Raw genomic sequence first — 19,524 nt, 5'->3', positions numbered from 1 at the left:
TGAGCAGCTATGCCCGGTGGCATCACTAGAGAAATATCTATCGAAATGCCCGGAGAACACTCAACTCGTAAAAAAGCTGGAGGAAACAACGCTCTGCATCACAGATGTTTACGAGGAAGTCCAAAAGTTCAAAATGACGATGCTTCAGCGGAAACAGGACAGCTTTTTGGGATACCAGACCAAGCAGCTGATGGACGAACAATTGTCAGCACAACGGTCCAAGCAGCAACAGGACTTGCTGTTCTATGACACTGTCATTACAATACATTGACAAGTGGGTTGATTTCTCACCAAAAAATGTAATGATGAAACTGAAACCGATTGGCCTCCATAAGGAGCTCTCCATCACTGACCTGGAGCAAGTGGGTGTTGCCCTCAAAATGACAGAGACAGTCAGTATGGACCAACTCTAATGAAGAGTTTTGTGCTAGCCTGGAGGAAATACAGAAAGCCAGACAGGATACCACAAAATCCACCAGTGAGAAGTGGGTGGCAGTTTTCCAAAACCTAAGGAAAGCCAACTTGATCAACATGTTCAGGATTGTCTCATTTGTCCTCAGTGTGCTCGGCTCAAATGCCTTTGTAGAGAGGATTTTCTCTCTGATGACCATTAAATGGTCAGACTCAAGAAACAGATGCAGCACAGAGCTGATCAAAAATGAACTTCAAATATCTGTGAACTGTGACTTGTCATGTAATGACTTCTCTGGCTATGCAGAAGGACAAAGGACTGCTTGAATCAGTCAAGAGCAGCAAAAAATAAGTAGACTTGGTGAGTGACTCATGTCCCTCTTTTCCTCTTATGCATTTTTTTTTGTTGCTGTGAAGGTCCAAATTGTGATTTCTTTCATCATTTATTTTGAGATTTATTCACAGAAGTTTACATAATGATACAGTTTTAGTAAAGCTATAGACAATTGAATATACACATGTTTTGCCTTTCCAATTGAATAAGAATAGGAACACTGTATATTTATGATCTAATCAGGTCATTACAATAGCTACAGTAGTTGCCGTGGTAACCAAACAAACTGACTTGCTTACCAAACCATCAGTCCTACTGTAGCTTGCCATTATGAAAATCGAATTCAACAAGGCCAATAATGTTTTCAATTCAACTTTCATCTTTCAAAAGCAGCTCAAACATAGAACATGTAAGAATGAACTGTTGCCATTGAATTCTGCAAATTTACAATGCGTTAAATTGAAGTGATAATGCCCTCGAAGCCTGTGTTTGGAGGATATATTGGCACGGTTGTTGTTCGTCGAGGGCCTGCAAACCGTGCAAATATATCATCCAAACACCGGCTTCGAGGGCATTATCACTTTTATACAACGGGTTACCAACATATTCAAAATAATGATTGACATATTTTCATTAAAAACGTTAGATTGATGAATTTATTCATACTATGTCATCCTTCCACAAGATATAGTCCCGACACAAATCTAGGGTTGCTAGTAGGGTTGCCAACTTTCTCACCACCAAATAAGGGACAAAAGGTGGCGTGCCAGTGCATGGTGCCACGGCGGTGTGGGCATGGTGTTGTGTGAATAAACTTGCTAGCTACTTCAGTGGATGTTTCTAGTGGCAAATGTATTAAATTATAGCCATGGTATAAAAGGGATAATCAACTCCGGGCTCTACGCATTCTCTGGAAAATAATGCAATTCTGTGGAAGGTCAGTTGTACTCCGCTAGCGCTTTGTGGAACACATCTTCCACGTCTTTCATTGTTTTCTATTGAACGCAAAGCCCCTTGTTGATTATCTCTTACATGTACCTAAGTGCCTAATGGTAAAGATAGCAGAGTGTACAGTGCATTCAGAAAATATTCAGACCCCTTGACTTTTTCCACATTTTGTTAAGTTACAGCCTCGATCTAAAATGGATTCGTTTTTCCCCCTCATCAATCTAAACACAATACCCCATATTATGGGGCCCATAATCACGAAGAAAAAAACAGTTTAAAAAAAACAACATTTTTGCAAATGAATACAAAAAATATTAAATCACATTTACATAAGTATTCAGACCCTTTACTCAGCACTTTGTTGAAGATCCTTTTGCAACGATTACAGCTGCAAGTCTTCTTGGGTAAGACGCTACAAGCTTGGCAAACCTGTATTCGGGGAGTTTCTCCCATTATTCTCTGCAGATCCTCTCAAGCTCTGTCAGGCTGGATGGGGAGCATCGCTGCACAGCTATTTTCAAGTCTGTCCAGAGATGTTTGATCAGTTTCAAGTCTGGGTTCTGGGCTGGCCACTCAAGGACATTCAGAGAATTGTCCGGAAGCCACTCCTGCATTGTCTTGGCTGTATGCTTAGGGTCATTTTCTTATTGGAAGGTGAACCTTCGCCCCAGTCTGAGGCAGGTTTTCATCAAGGATCTCTCTGTACTTTTTTCCGTTCATCTTTCCCTCGATCCTGACAAGACTGCGAGTCCCTGCTGCTGAAAAACATCCCCACAGCATGATGCTTCCACCATAAGGATGGTGCCAGGTTTCCCCCAGACATGACGCTTGGCATTCAGGCCAAAAAGTTCAATCTTTCATCAGAACAGAGAATCTTGTTTCTCATGGTCCCATTGCCACAGAGGAACTCTGGAGCTCTGTCAGAGTGACCATCGGGTTCTTGGTTACCTCCCTGACCATGGCCCTTCTCCCCCGATTGCTCAGTTTGGCCAGGCGGCCAGCTTTGGGAATAGTCTTGGTGGTTCCAAACTTCTTCCATTTAAGAATGATTGAGGCCACTGTGTTCTTGGGGACATTCAATGCTGCTGAAATGTTTTGGTACACTTCCCCAGATCTGTGCCTTGCCACAATCCTGTCTTGGAGCTCTACGGTCAATTCCTTCGACCTCATGGCTTGGCTTTTGCTCTGACAAGCACTGTCAACTGTGGGACTCCAATCAAGTTGTAAAAACATCTCAAGGATTATCAATGGAAACAGGATGCACCTGAGCTCATTAGCCTACCTCTTTCTCTATTGTTGCTTCATTCCTTCCTAGCTTAAATAAGTAAATAAAATACGTTTAGTTTAATAAAATAACATACGTTTAGTTGTCTGTCATTCTAATGACATCCTTGAATAGGATAGGACTATAATTATATGCAGAAGGCTTTCACTTCTTTTCTTCACCAAGATTGAATGGTTATGGGTCTAAATATATAACTGCTAGCCTACCGCCGTCACACGTTCGCTCTTCTTTCAAACTACACTAATGGCTGCTGTATTTAACATTCAGCAAAAAAAGAGCTTGCGTCCCTCTTCGAATAGTCTAACGTCCAGCGAGCTATTCTAGTTGAGTGTATCACCATGTGTATAGTGCAAAGGGATTGTTAGCGTGCATAAATGATAAGAATGTTTATTATGCAAGGGTTTTTACTGTGCGTTCAATGGTGTGACAGTCACAAAGTGTCAGTACCAAAAGGCAATAGGGATCTGTAGGGATCATACTCCTGTGGCTATGGCTGCACAACTAACATATTGACATATTGGCTGAGTCCCAACTGAGCCTGTGGGGCCTGGTCAAAAGTAATGCGCTATATAGGGAATGGGGTGCCATTTGTGACACAACCTATGAGAGAGTCTCTGCAGGATATCTGACATTGCAGCGCAAAATGCCATTGCAGCACTCCTCCCTCCAAACCACATTGGGCAGCAACAATATGATTCTTTATTCAACTCCTAAAATATCAATCCTGGTTTCCCAACCCTGGTATTTATCAATTCTTAACCCCACTGCCTATAAATGAGTGAATATGGAATGTGCGAATTTTGGTTTTGAATCACAGTCATGATTGGGTGTAGGAAGATAACATTCATTTAATATAATTGTATTACAATAAATATATGTGTGGTGTGTAAGAGGAGAACAATCTAGTATAGAGTTAAAAAGTTTAAGCATTCAAAATGTCAGGGAAGACGAGCTCGACAAATGTTTCTACTGTTAATTACAAAAAGTGCTCAGGAGCAGCAAATATTTCTGCACAGATTGCTTACATTTGCACCTTTGCTTTTGTGACTAAGTCAAGCATTTTTTGGAGAGTGAGCACATTTAATCACAGATGTAGGATCTTCATTTGATCACCCTGTTGCAGGAGAACTTTCCTGCAATGCAAAATCCAGTGTATTTGATGTTTAAGTTTCCCTATCAAACCCTACAAAAATGTCTATTCGTTATAATTGTTCCTTATCCACATAATAATTCACATTTCCTGTTTCTTTTCCTGCTTGAGCAAACTGCCACAAATTAAGATCCTACTTCTGTAACTACTCACAGTTTTTCTATTTATGAGGCAATTCATTTGCAATATGATTCACTGGTGGTAAGGAAAGGTTTCCACCTCATTAGTGACCCACCGAACATCAGAATGTGCTACAGCAGTTGGACAAGAAATGTTTCACTCACACGAGCTGTTTAACACAACAGTCATAAAAATAACTTTATTCATTACGTTTGTATCTGACATAGAGCATATCAAATGTTACCTTTAGACGTTTCACAGATAGAACTTTACCTTTTGACAAATCACAAAACCTAACAAGTACAGTACATAGCATATCCATAAAGGACAAATAGGAAATCTGTGGTGGAAATTAAGTTGAGTCCCAACGACCCAAAAGCTCAGTCATACATCAAAAAATGACATCGCTCAACTCAACCACCAAGCTTTTCATTCTAATGGAGGCTTTTTGGAACTATTTCTCTGAGTACAGAACACCGTCCCTCACTTCTCTCCAGGGTTAAGTCTTTTTTAACTAATCTTCTAAACCTAGCTATACTGAACAAAAATATAAATGCAACATATAAAGTGTAGTTTTATGTTTTATGAGCTAAAATAAAATATCCCAGAAATGTTTGAGTCACAAACGAGCTTATTTCTCTCAAATGATGTGCACATCCCTGTTAGTGAGCATTTCTACTTTGCCTAGATCACCTGACAGGTGTGGCATATCACGAAGCTGATTAAACAGCATGATTATTACACACAAAAAAAGCCACTCTAAAATGCAATTTCGTCACACAACACGTCACAGATGTCTCAAGTTTTGAAGGAGCATGTAATTGACATGCTGACTGCAGGAATGTCCACCAGAGCTGTTGCCAGAGAATTAAATGCTATTTTCTCTACCATAAGCCGCCTCCAACATTGTTTTAGAGAATTCGGCAGTAATTCCAACCGGCCTTACAACTGCAGATCACATGTAACCACTCCAGCCCAGGACCACTACATCCAGCTTCTTCACCTGCGGAATTGTCTGAGACCAGCCACCCAGACAGCTGATGAAACTGAGGGGTTTTATGTCAGTAATAAAGCCCTTTTTTTAGCTGGGCCTGGCTAACCCATGGCTGCACACCTGCCCAGTCATTTGAAATCCATAAATTAGGGCCTAAAAACGTATTTCAATTGACTGATTTCCTTATATGAAATGTAACTCAGTAAAATCTTTATAATTGTTGCATGTTGCGTTAATATTTTTGTTCAGTATATTTTTCCTTCATCCACATTGATTGGTGTCACATTGATGTCCATTGGTGATTTAGTCATTTTTACATGATGCAGTCTCCTTCAACTCATGGTACCCCTGGTGGTTTGGCTCTGTAAGGAGACAGAGAGGGGAGTTAGGAGTGGAAAGAAAACACATTGTACCTGATGTCTTGCAGTATTTCCTAATAAAAGCCTCTGACCGGCTGTCCGGTCATGGGAAAAACTCTCTAACACATAATAGTTATTTATATTAGGCCTACTGGCATTGTAGTTTGACAATTAAAATAAACCATTTGTGTAGAATTAATATTTGTGCAAAGCATTTCTGTATCAAAGCTACTGAGAACATATGGTATATTCCAATGTTCCCTAAGTGTGGATGGAAATGTTTATATCATACCTGCTATCTCAAGTCAAGTCCATTATTACTTTTGCCTCCTCATTTAATATTCAATAAGAGTATAGTGGCTATTCAATGAAAACTGCTTACACCACCATCCGGTACTCAGTCAAAGTACTGGAGCAGACTATTTAATTTCAGCTTCATCTGCAGTCTTGCAGTGATTCCTCATTTTATAATTTTCTCAACATCCCAAACGATATAGACGAAGAAGACCACTAACAGAATACGTTTGAGAGTGTAGATAATAGTTATGGTACCCAGACTCATATTCTCCTCCACCAGTGGCCTGGACTCTGTGCAGTTGACAGCGTTTCCACGGGCCGCTCCTAAGATGGTCATGATGTCCACCAGGTTGAGCTTCCCTTCCTCCTGCAGCTCCTCCAAGTCTTCCTCCAACTCCTGCGCCATCTCGGCCCTCTCCTCAATCTCCTCCTCCGTCAGCATCCTCACACCCTTCATGCCATTCCCCTTCCCGATCTGCGGGGGTGCCAGCGAGCATATAGCCCTCAGTCTGCCATAAGATTGCAGGTGCACCACGTTAGCGCGCAGAAACAGTAAAAGAACGTTGAGGTCGTTGAGCGGGCAGCCCAGTTTGTGACCGCTGTTGAGGCCCAATGCGGGGAGAACCTCATACACCGACAATAGAGTCGTATCCCAGCAGAAGAGGCGGACCAAGCTGAACAGCACGATAGGCACCAGCAGGACATAGATAGCGCCGTTAGCCACGCTAATCACCTGGAAGACCAGTTGGCCGGTCATCTTGCACTGGACCAGCTCGGGAACCCAGTTTTGGTCACGCAGCAGGCCCGTGCGGACGAAGCAGCTGAACTCGTCCCGGAGGAAGGCGGACAGGTGGAAATAGACGAGGTAGAGGCAGGCGGCTGACATGAAGGTGAGCAACAGGAAGCCGCGGAGAAAGAGCATGCTGACCAGGAAGTAGGAGCTCTGCTTGCTCTGCATGTACCTCTCCAACAGGGGGTACTCGAAGTAGCGCTTCCTCTTGGCCCTGAAAGAGACCATGAAGGAGATCGGGTTAGAGGACAGACGGCTCAAGCACGCTTTCATGTTATTGGCTCTGTTGTATGAAAATGGAGGTTGTATGAGCATCTAAGGCATTTATAGTATTCAAGATTTAAATAGTCAATAACATGCCTGTAGTTGAAGCTAAACTAGTATCTTGTTTTCAGTTTCCATGGGCATTACAAACACCCGGGAACGTGATTGCTACTCAAACGTCTTCAGAATCATTGTAGACATCAATCTAAAGGTGTGCTTCCCAGCAGGTAAAGTTTGTGAATATATTCTGACCACATTTTGTGAAGTTTTTGTTCATTTGTTTTTTTTTTCGGCTGTTCGGGCTCACAAAATCTGTTCTGGAGGCAAGCCAGAGAGTCTATGCCCCTTCATCAGTGATTGGTCAACAGTAGGGATTCTTCAATAAAGTCTTTATTGTCATTCAACGAGAACTCTTTTTTGATTCACAATTTTTTTAATTGATAAATACTGGATCAAACATCTTAGTTAGATGTAAAATTGTGCAACTAAGATCTCCTTGGCAAAAAAAGCAACATTTATGATAGACTTCTTGAGTTATCGTACATTAAGTCTGACTATTTTAAGGAAGTGTATACTGGCAACGGCTTCTCAAAATGCACAAACAGTACTATTACTGCTTTTTTCTCATTTTTCAAGAAAATATATTTTAACGGAGTATGCAAGCACACACGTTAGGTGCCAGCCAAACTGAAGCAGGCTAACACCTTAAGCCTGTTGACTTCCCCTATTCCCCAGTCCAAAATCCTCCCTCTACCTGACTCAACAAATCTCTGCCACACCCACTCTCACCTCTCAAGCTCGGCTTGGAAGGTGAGGGGGTTCTGGGTGTTCTGTCGCATCTCCAGGATGCTCTGAGCCAATCGTATGGAGCGGTTGTAGGACTTGTCCAGCTCATCAATGATGAAGAGCAGGTCAGAGCCCAGCGATGGCATCACGAGGAAACGCCAGATGAGGGCAGGCAGGTACATCATCATGGTCATAGCCAACAGAGAGTAAGGGAAAATCTGGGAGGGGGGGGGGGGGGGGGGGGGGGGGGCGAAGAGAAAGGAAGGGGACCGGAGAGGTAGAGGGTAAGAGATGATGACAGAGAAAGGATAAAGAGTGAGAGAGAGTGAGATGAAGAGAAGAGTAGGAGGGAGAGAAGAAGAGTAATTTACAGACTACATTTTAAATGTTTAATGAGAAAGATTAATGACTTTTAATGGGTGCTCTTTAATGTGACATTAAGGAATTAAGAGGCACTTTCCATTCAAAAGTAATGATGGTTAGTGTACAAAGTAATGGTAAAAATCCAATGCTCCCTATCGCTCTCCATATCTACTCACAACCTCGCTTAATTTTGTAGTGGAAGAATGAGAGAAGGTGATACTCGAGACTGGTGACTTCCAGGCTCCATTGTCATGTTTGGATTGTTTCAAGAGTTCATAAAGAACTACACATTTTGATATGTTTCATTGTACTGTAAGTGCTTTGGATTTATTGTTACAGTGAAGTAAGCTGTGTTATTTTGTTTATCGGATGGCAGATAGGAGCGCTCCTCTTAAAACTATCATTTAAATTGAGTTGGTTAAATTCGAATCTGGGTTTGCTCCTGTCCCTTGTTTTTACTAGCAGGAGTGCAAAGAAATGCTAATTCAGGTTGGGCATGAGATTCTGCTTGAATTTGGTTAAAAGGGCAGTGAATTTTCTCATATTTTGAGAACTTGCTACCAAGCTCCTGTGTGTATCACTTAGTAAATGTATAATTTATTTCATGTACACTGTAATTATTTGAGTGTCAATTCTTTAGTAACAAAAAAATCATATTAGTTGAACTGAGTAAATGCATTCCTTGTTTGAAGGAGTAATTATTTGATTGACTATACACTTATAATTTAATACATCTATTGGTAGTTGTTATTTACACTATACACTACACATGATTGGGTACCACCTTGACATCTCTCAATAAATTATTTCTAGAACATTGGTTGTCAGGATTAGCTATTTGTATCTAATCTCTTAAAAATGATATGACGGTGAAAGTTAGACACATGTTCATTGTAGTCATACTGAGAGGTGATGTAAAAGCTTGCTACCTTGACTAGATTCCTCCAGAAACGTACACGGCCTGTTGCCTTTATTCACATAATATTGGAGTCAGATTGATTAATGTAGTTTCTTATTATATCCAGCATAATTTCTACATATTGGTTGGATCATTTCCACACCCTTACAAATGGTGACCCCATCCAGTTGATGGGAATTTCCATGACACTACAATTTCCCACAATGAACACCTAAAACTGTGTACTGTGCTACATCAGAAACACACACACCCCCCCCCCTCTGTCACGACTTCCGCTGAAGTTGGTCCCTCTCCTTGTTCGGGCGGCGTTGGGCAGTCGAAGTCACCGACTTTCTAGCCATCGCTGATCCTCTTTTTATTTTCCTTTGGTTTTGTCTTGTCTTGTATCACACCTGGTTTCAATCCCACCAATTACATGTTGTGTATTTAACCCTCTGTTCCCCCTCATGTGTTTGTCGGTGATTGTTATTTGTGTTTGTGCACGTTTGTCCGGGCGTGTGTAGGGTATTGTGCCCATTTGTTATATTTGTTATGTTTCCCGGTGAGTTTTTGTCCAATAAACTGCGCCGTTGGAAACACAGTTTTCTCTCCTGCGTCTGACTTCTCTGCCGCCAGGACGCAACCCCTTACACCCTCACAAGCTTGTGACACAGCTCCTCATCAGCCGCTTCTGAACAGACTGCCCACCAGAATACACATCAAAATATACCAATGGACACAGCACATGGCTAACTCCATCATTATACCCATGAGCGTGAGGTCCATGTCTTACTTGGACAGCCCAGTACTGATAGAACCGCTTAATACATATTTTTAAAAACCCATCTAAAAGTGCATGCCTGAGCTTTCAAACGAGTTGTTAATGGCCTCAGTAACAGAAACCTCAGATTGTTAATGTCTTGTCAAAGTTTAACAGTGTTATGTCTGGAGAAATCTTTAGATGTCCCTTTCAAAAAGACATTCGGTTTCTCTCTTAAGAATGTATTGTCAGTGCATATTTTTTGAATTGGGAATCTTCCAACAACATTGCCAAATACAGGTATAGCCCACAAAATGCCTCCGGTATATCATTGACTTCACCCACTTATTTTACACGGATGTCATTTATCACCTGACAAAGAGCAACTATTTACAGTAGTTTTATGACATTTTTTCTCCAATTCCTGTGCCACATTAAGGTGTGTGCAATTGTCTCTCGTTCAAGCATGACAGAACACAGCCGGCCTTACCTTGTGCACCCAGAGGGATCGCTCCTCGAACTTTCCATCTGTGTCAAACTCATGGTGCATCAGGGAGTCCCAGCAGTACGTGTCCACATAGGCTGCCTGCCTGGCTGTGAAGTTGTTAGGTGGGAAACAGCTGATCTGTGGGCCTACAAGAAAAACAAATATAGATTTGAATTATTTTAAGCTCAAAAATTGCACTGGTCCAGTTTGGAAAGGTATTACAGTGACATAAAAATGCGTGCATGTGCACACACATAACATACTTGCATGCATAGACATAAACACACACCACAGAAAGAGAGAGAGAGTTTCCATAACGTGCCTTAAAGCTTTTCAGAAGGTTCCCTTTTCCAGAAGCAGAAAGGTTAGCCCTAACAAATCGAAATCATATGCTTCTAAATGGAAACCTGCGTTTTTAAACAGGGTGGTATTACCCTCCTAATGTGTGGGTCTTTTTCAGAACAAGCCCTGCCCGTTCCACCATACAGATGGCTTAACCACAGAGCGGGTCCACACCCTTCCTTTCAGCCCATCTCCTCTACAGCAGTGCTGGGAGAGCAGGGCAGGGCGACAGGCAAAGGGCCACTTCAGAGAAAACTCTGAAATAAACACAGGACACCCTATTTTTATACACAGACTCCAAATCTCCACATCTGTGAGAGTCTCCTAAAATAAGTCAACCCAACCATCCAGTTGCTGACTGGGCATGCAGTGTTATGGTATTACAGATAACTGTACATGGATGGGTTACATGTTACACGATGTGCGTGCGTGCGTTTGTGCGAGTGTACGTGACACTGAGATAGCTGGGGACATGCTGTGTCCAAAATGGACTATGTACTACAAGACCGTCAGGTTACAAGGGAACACAGACAGCAACAAAACATGTTGCTTCTACCACTGGGCGACAGTTTGACAAATAACCCCTATTGCCATCCATATTTTGCTTGTTACCCATTGTACAACAAGGGATCCTTCTCACCCAGCTATTTGTAGCTGTGGGCAGAATTCTTGGCTGCTGCAGCAGGTGCACACAACAGAGACCACGGAGACACCGCCAACCAGACAAAAGAGGAAGCAGACAACAAACCAAGCGAGATAAGGAGAACCAAGAGCCATCAACCGTTCCTAGACTGTCCCTCGTTTTGCAACATCTCCCAGTTAATTAGCATATCATTTAATTTGACTTTGATAGAGAACTGCAAAAGGAGTAGGTTGCCAGTAATTATCAGGCAACACGGCACTTGCGAACGCTGCTCTCAGTCATCCTCCTGCCAATTAACATCTGTAACGGCTGATTATTGACCAGCTCGACGGGAAGACGATCGTTAGCTCAATGTCAATGAAAGGAAATAAACTTGCCTGTAAGTACCCTGTTCTGTGTGCCACTATCACACACATTGTTGTGTTAGTGTTATTGTTGCAGTTGACCATGGTTGGGGTCCAGTACATGTCAACTCAAGTCAGAAAACAAATGGAAATGATATGAGTACATTGAAAGAGACCTTATAATTCTTGAAAATCGTTACAATGAACCTTTTGAATAGTTGATAGAATTGTCCCCTTAACCCTTAAACTACAACCAGGTTCGTTTGAATATCCAGTGTCCCCCCATGTGCCCTCCATTCACAAAAGTGCTGTGCAAACATTGGTTTGTGACTGAATCGGAATCACTAACTCCCTTGCCTTAACACAGATTCTCACTCCCGTACAGTAAAGGGAAAAAGGCAAATGAGAAGAGACTAGAGAGAGGCATGTGAGTCAGAAAAAGAAAATGGAGGAACATTGACCCAATGATACAGTGGACAAAAGAGAAAATTGCAAAAACTAAACACAGAAAAGGGAAAGAGAGGCAAAAAGAGAGGAAAGGAAATAATATCAGAGAATGTAACGAATGTGATTTGCAGCTAGAAGAGAGCGAGAGAGACGGAGAGACAGACAGAGACAGTCTGAGAGAGACAGACTGACCGATGGAGATTTCGCGAGCGAAGGCCATGGACACCAGCAGCAAGGGCAGCCCCACGGACACAAACTTGATGACCCTGTCGAGCGGCAGCTCCAGCTCCAGGTGACCGATATGGTTGCCCCCGGCGCCGTCCCGGAGCAAGGCATCCGACAGCATGGCCTGCGCGGCTGCATTAGCGATGGACATCTTGACGCCTAGAGATGTACAGGAAAATGTTGGATTTACTCAGAACTGAGTCCACTGAGACCTGGGAGAACTGAGTTTTACACTAGTAGAGAAGGTTTTTCGTTGTTGCATGGGCCGGATTAAATCCAGACTGGCAAGCGGAGTCCACTGAGACTTTATAGCACTGAGCCCTAGAGCATGAAGGATTTTAGCATGGGGCGGGGTCCCGTCCCAACTGGCAACCAGGAGTTCCACTACTATTATAGTCTTGATATCCAATCTAAGAAATAAACTGTTTAAATTTAACTAGGAAAGCCAGTTAAGAACAAATTCTTATTTACAATGTCGGCCTACACCGGCCAAACCCGGACGACGCTGGGCCAATTGTGCTCCACCCTATGAGACTCCTAATCACAGCCGGTTGTGAGACAGTCTGGATTCAAACCAGGGTGTCTGTAGTGACGCCTCTAGCACTGTGATGCAGTGCCTTAGACGGCTGCGGCACTCGGGAGCCCCAAATAAAACTGGTATTCAATGTGTGAAGTAATCATCGAAACTGTATGCGAAACTATGGCAAAGGATGAGAAGAGAAAATAGTTTCTCAGATATTTTTCTTCAATTGACAATACTGTAAATACCAAACATGCATCAAAGTACCTTAAACCATTGGTATAAGTACCACTTATTCTACACATCTCTATCTCCCTAAATGTCAACAGCCTCATTTCCATTACACATCTTCTACAATACAATGATAAACAGCTTCCATGTTACCTTCAATCCGCTTGCTCTTTCCAGTGACCAGTGACTGCAGGATGGAAATCCAGTAAGGAAATGCAGTGAGACAACTGAACCAAACGCCTCTCTGAAGACCAGAGCTGTGTTGGCGAGGCCCTTAAGTTGTCCGGGAGGGCCCTGCAATATGACAGGCTGGGACTGGGCTGGACTGGGTCCTGGGTCTATGGATCTAATTACTGCTGCTGTATGCTAGTGCCCAGATGGCAGTGGTGTCTCCGCAACTCCACAGACCTACAGGGCTGGCTGCTGTGTGGTGAGGTGTGTCTGGGGTGGGAGGAGGGAGTGGCGACTGTGTGTGTGTGTCTGTACTTACGTGTGTGTTCACGCTCGTGTGTGTGCATATGACACACTGCCCAGCCTCTTCACTGAGGTCCCAACCATGCTCGACTGCCATGGCAGCAGCCCACTTCAAACAAGACCCAAGCACCAGTGGCTTTTCCTGTCTCTGTCATTTCCCCTCTTATTTATACCTAAGGTTGGCTCCAGAACTGCTGCTAGCATAAAGTATTGAGAATGGTAGTTACAGTTAGGCCCTGTCTGCTACAGCTATTTCAGTGCTGCTGCTAGGATGGATAACTTCAGAGGAACTGAATGACTGGTAACTAGTGCAATGTACAACAACTTGCCATACCACAACTACCCTAATGGCAATCAAGGAATGCTTGGTCATATGTAGTCCAAATACAGATACAACGATTTTAGGAATTTGGGGTATTTTATTATGTGTGTGTGTGTGTGTGTGTGTGATGGCCATCTACGATGAAGTAGGTCAAGAATACAAGTGTGTATATATATATATATATGTGTGTGCGTGTGTGAATGTCTGAAATCAATGTATAGCGGCCATCTACAGAAGATCCTAGACTTGTATCATATTCAGCAAATGTTTTTTGATGCTCTCTACTTACAGTACATGGGTCACCCAAATGTAAAGGTGGGAAGACATGTGGGTGGTACTCCAGCAAGACCAAATCACAGGTTTGATTAACAACCAGAGGGTGGGAAAATAGAGACATGACAAGGACATGTGGGAAGTTGCTCTACATTGAGGCTGTTTAGTCTGAGCTTCATCTGTAATTTGTGGATAACTGTGGTTATTGTCTCATACAGAAGTGGTCTTTCTTGTTTGAAAAGCAGAGGCCCAGTGTTGGTTTACTGTCAGCATGCAACAGGTACTGTGGCTTGGGTGAACTTTCCTGACAGGAGCAATGGTGTAAGATTAAACAATGCGCAACAGACACAGATTCAGGACAATTTATGTGGGGTATCTTTAGCCCTTTAACAGTGTGCAGTTTCTTTTGATGTCATTTGTACTATTTTGATTGTAATACCCAATCTGGCCACAGGGAGGAGAGGTAGGCCTGTCACGATACTCACAAAAGTGTCTATAGTAAGCTGACTGAGGCTGCCCTAATATACACACTGTGTGTGACCACTGTCATATGCACACACCTTCCTGCCTCAGAAAGGATACTCAAACTAGAAGCTTTATCTATTTTAATTATAAAAAAATGTCTATTGAAACAATAGATTATGACAACAATGTGCACAAACCAAAATAATGAAATCCCTATTGTCACTTGTTCTGGAAGAACCATTTAAAAAATAAGCAATCAAGAAAATGTATAATTAAGCAATAAGGCACGAGGGTGTGTGGTATATGGCAAATATACCACGGCTAAGTGCTGTTCTTAGGTGCCTGGACACAGCCCTTAGCCGTGGTATATTGGCCATATACCACAAACCCCTGAGGTGCCTTATTGCTATTAGAAACTGGTTACCAATGTAATTAGAGCAGTAAAAATAAATGCTTTGTCATACCCGTGGTATACCACGGTTGTCAGCAAATCAGTATTCAGGGCTCGAACCACCCAGTTTATAATGAAGAACATACTTCACAAAGACCAACCATCTCAATGAACATTCAAGAACAGGTTTTTCTTTTCTTTTCTAGACATCACATCGGATAAAGGGTGGCTTCATTTTGTGGATTTCATTTAGCACAAAAAGAGGGTTGAAATTAGTTTTCACAGTTTCTTCAAATCCTTAACGTAAAACATAGAGAATCGTTTCAGGAATTTAACTCTTCCCTTTTAAATATGCAGGCTTTCCCTTTAAATTGTCTTTTTCTTGCAAAGGTTTTCACTTAAAGATGTTAGTTCTTTGAACTGAGGATTCAATTCCATTTCTCTCCATGTCGGTACGTTTTTCTTTAACTCATTGAGACACTGTTACTTTGTAATGTGAATCCTCAATGTGATATACAGTGTTCCTTTCCAGTCTTGAGATTGTGTCACCTTGGTTGGCCATCAGTAACTTCGATAACTCGGATTCACTCAAGCGTTTTCTCAATTGCAAGACCTCCAGAACATCACAACAGTTACTTTGTGCCTTCTACAAAGGTGCCATTTGAGCCGTCTTCTGAAAGCTGTAAGAAAAATGTTTATAAATATGCAAGCCTTCAGCAATGTAACGCAAACGTCATAACATCTAATATACATACTTTGTGCAGTTTTTGCTCTTGGCCTCAAAGAATTTAACGTTTTTTTTTTAATCATGCCCCGAAAACATCCATTTTGTTGCAGCGAAAAAAATCGCTCGTCATCAACATTATGAAAATGTGTGTGGAAAACATAATGACAACATTGTGTTTATGGAGTCAATCTGAAACGGACTAAGGCTTGGATGATTCCAAAGCATGGAACCCAACGTGAGGGCCAGGTATAGACCTACAGTACAAGTTCACAATCAACTCACATACAGCAACTCATAGTTGTCATTGTTTTGTCAGTAATAAAACATAAGAGGTTTGGGGTAACCCACTAGTCCACAGAGCATGGTGTCCATTCTAGGACACACAATTTATGGTGGCCATTTTAGGACACCTTCAGACCCCTAATCCTCATATAGGATCTTCCTTCTTAAGAGTTCTGATGGGACGGATCTGTAGTTTCTAGACAGACATCCATGGTAGAAAAAACAAAAGGCCCATTCAAGGTGTGACTGTTGCCTGAATCTAGGGGCTGGTCAGGGGTCAAGATTGAATGGAGGTGTGGTTTGTGGAGGAAAGCATGGTCTGAATCGTGTTCATTAGGGCACCCGTAACAAAACACATTTCTTAGTGGAGAAATCCAGGTAGTCCCTTTCTGTCTCTGTTTTCTTCTGTTTTGGTGACTACTGAACACAACCCAGGTGTCAAAAGGTCACGTTGTCCTTTAACACCTCTCATTACTCTAGCCCCTCTCTATGCTCCATGCCCAGATCTCTCCTTCCTCCACCGCCAGATATACGTCTCCCTCCCTCGCTCTCTTCCTCCTCCTCATCTTCCTCTTCCTCCTCCATAACTTCCTCTTCCTCCTCCTCCTCCTCCTCCTCCTCTTCTTCCTCTGTGCCATCCATGGAGTCGTCGGTTCCACCCAGCATTGCTTGCTGCATGGCCAGGGTGGCTGAGTCAGAGGACAGGGGCTGGAGGCTGTCCAAGCCTAGGGGGTCTGTATGAGGAGAAGGAGAAGCAGGCAACGCAGGGTTTACACACTAAGAAACACACAAACTTGACATAACAGCCTCCGATAACTGCCTCCGATTCTATATCCTTCTCATCAAAGTGTACACTCATTCACCCCCCCCCCCCCCTAATGCGATTAAAAGGAATGAACTGGTCTAATGTGGTGGAATCACTATAGCCCATGCCAACATTCAATGTATTCTATTGCTTTTAAATCCATGAGGATGAGTGCGCAAGTGCACACTATCTATGCAGATTGATGCAAAATGATTACCTTGATAAAGTAGGTTGAAATAACAAGGAAACTGTGTTGAAATATCAAAGAGAATCATGATGACTCAACCATTCTTCAGCCAGAGTTTTGAAACAGACAAATAGACATTGACAGAGTGTTTGAATTGTTCAGTGACGTACTGTCAGCGTTGTTAGAGTGAGGTCCATGTGTCTGCAAGACGCCAGCAACAATGGAGTCTGGCCAGAAGCGCTGGGTTGGACGGTGTTGGGACTTCATCTTCTTAGCCTTGGGAGCTGGGTCTGGGTTACTGGCATCCAGCATGGGCTGGAGGATGCGCCTGCGAGCGTTGATAAACCTAGAGAGAGAGAAAGAGAGGGGGGGAGAGAGAGATGCAGGGGGGGAGTGGGAATTGGAGAGGTAAAGGGAAAGAGACAGTGTGAGAGAAACATAGAGACAGACCTTTTTTTCTCTGTAAGAATGTTGTGCTCTATGATACTGAGAACATTTGTAGACCAGTAGATGGCGCCACTATGTTGTGAATCACCATCAGGTGATAAAGCATAGCACTGAAGTTTGAACTCATCAACATTCACTCTGAACATTCAACATTTCTATTGATTTCATCCATACTTTTAGCCAGCTGATTTTCATCTCCTAGTGCATTTGCAGTAGTAGTATTACAATCTTACCAGTTGTTGACCTGTAATAAGGTCAGATTTGTTTGTCCTGCAATCTGTCTTTTCTCGTCCTCTGTTGGGTAGGGATGCTACACAAGGGATTGATTTAAGATATTTAGGATGCCATCAGTAAAGTTTAAGCAATTTCAATTAGTAGTTTTGTGAATGAAGAGTTCAAACCCTCCCCTCATCCCTAAACTCTCAACTTCCCTAAACCTTTGACCCATGCCCCAACACTTTGTATTCTCAGGCCTTGGCCAGAAACAATCCTTAGCCCCTAAATCTAATTCTTCATAGACTATCTGAGGGAGTGGAACTACCATATTGCTTATACCTATTCAATTAATTCATGGAGATATTCAATTCATTAATTCAGATCACTACAAGTGCCTACGGGGTAGAAGCTATGTGGGTTGTTTCTGGATGAGGCCTTCAGTCATACACAGCTACAACCCTGACATTATTAGCTCTAAACCCTTCACCCTGATTTTAACAATAACTTCCTCTATAGCTTAACCAAAGGAATAGGGATGAATTTTAGCTCTGTTGCTACTGTAACTAATGTTGCTAGCTCACCATGAGATGCTGGAAGAGCCAGGAGCGCATGATGTTGGTGGCGTGCTTGGGCAGGACCCCTCTCTTGTTCTTGTGCTTCTTGTCATCACTGTCTAAGAGTGAAGCCAAGTCCAGGTTTACCTTGGATGGAAGAGAGGGATGGAGAGAGGGATGGGGTGTTATTGTTGCCACGGTAACAAAGAGACAGTGCCAATTATCCGTCTCTTTGGCAAGGGCAGAACCGCCCTCTTCACCATCGCCATAGCAACCGAATTTGAGTAATGATACTTAAAATAAAAGGCGAGAAAGGAACGTCGATTCACAACACCCTTGACTCAGAGAAATCTAAGAGGCCGGTTTGATCTAGCTGAAAAAACTATGATGGGAAATGTGCCTAAAAAACCTGGCAAATTGTGCAAAAACAAGAAAGTACAAGTAGATAGCTTGTAACAAAAACTTTGGCTTTGATAAGAGTTTTGTTCCAACTCCGTGGGTGGTTGAGAAAATTATGAAAAGGCACTTATTCAAGAAATCTCCGATTTTTGTTTTACAGTATAGTTGGGTGGGAAGTACTCAGTGGCAATTAACTAGTTTAAACCATGTGCATGCACACACTGGCGTCAAGAAAACACAACATGCATGGGCGCGCATGCACACACACACACACACACACACACACAAAGACTAATGGTTCTCTATAGCTCAGTTAGTAGAATGATGGCACTTGCAATGTGTCTGCTAAATGGCATACAAAATTTAAAAAAGGCATATACAGTGGCATGAGATCACTATGCATGAATTCCAAAATGTCTTTAATCTAATATTGTTCACCTCTGGTCCACACACAAAATACATATTTCCTATTTCCATTGGCGCAAACAGTATCAAAGTGAGGATCCTTCATTCATATTTAACAACCCATTTGCAATGCCTAAAACACTTTCGAGGCAAAAATATGAAGATTTAATCTGGACCACGAATAAATTGGCAGGACAAAATGCCTGAATAGATAAATAAATATACTCAGCTAAAAAATATTCTTAATTTCATGCAGGCATTGGAAAGTCATGAAAAAGGAATGGCTTCCAACTGATTCTGATATACAGTGCCTTCAGAAAGTATAAAAAGGATAAAAAGATTATCGTAATTTTTTGTCAATGATCTACACAAAATATTCTATTGTGATAGTGGAAGAAAACGTTGTTTTTTTTGTAAAAGAAAACATGAAAAATAAAACACAAATATTCAGTATCTTGATTAGATAAGTATTCAACCCCCTGAGTCAAAACATGTTAGAATCACATGCGAGTGTTTCTGGGTAAGTCTTTAAAAGCTTTGCACACCTGGATTGTACAATATTAGCACATTATTCTTTCA

The 19,524-nt window shown here is 42.2% G+C and overlaps 1 protein-coding gene across 1 annotated transcript in view; it reads right to left on the bottom strand.

The window, feature by feature from the left end:
* Window positions 1–4,943: 4,943 nt before the first annotated feature.
* The window catches only part of LOC139422469 (uncharacterized), a 71,424-nt gene continuing 56,843 nt past the window's right edge, over window positions 4,944–19,524 (bottom strand). The window contains exons 8-18 of the mRNA XM_071173637.1: window positions 18,169–18,288; window positions 17,605–17,681; window positions 17,095–17,270; window positions 16,408–16,666; window positions 14,352–14,371; window positions 13,152–13,271; window positions 12,215–12,406; window positions 10,250–10,392; window positions 7,742–7,956; window positions 6,154–6,902; window positions 4,944–5,604 (exon numbers count right to left, since the gene is read on the bottom strand). Coding sequence (XP_071029738.1) covers window positions 5,546–5,604; window positions 6,154–6,902; window positions 7,742–7,956; window positions 10,250–10,392; window positions 12,215–12,406; window positions 13,152–13,271; window positions 14,352–14,371; window positions 16,408–16,666; window positions 17,095–17,270; window positions 17,605–17,681; window positions 18,169–18,288 — 2,130 coding nt within the window. The 3' untranslated portion in view covers window positions 4,944–5,545. The remainder of the gene's footprint in view (window positions 5,605–6,153; window positions 6,903–7,741; window positions 7,957–10,249; window positions 10,393–12,214; window positions 12,407–13,151; window positions 13,272–14,351; window positions 14,372–16,407; window positions 16,667–17,094; window positions 17,271–17,604; window positions 17,682–18,168; window positions 18,289–19,524) is intronic.

This window comes from Oncorhynchus clarkii, chromosome 12 (assembly GCF_045791955.1).
Source record: "Oncorhynchus clarkii lewisi isolate Uvic-CL-2024 chromosome 12, UVic_Ocla_1.0, whole genome shotgun sequence".
Classification (NCBI taxonomy): Eukaryota; Metazoa; Chordata; class Actinopteri; order Salmoniformes; family Salmonidae; genus Oncorhynchus; species Oncorhynchus clarkii.
Note: the sequence above shows the minus strand (reverse complement) of the source record. Positions and strands in the feature narration are given on the sequence as shown.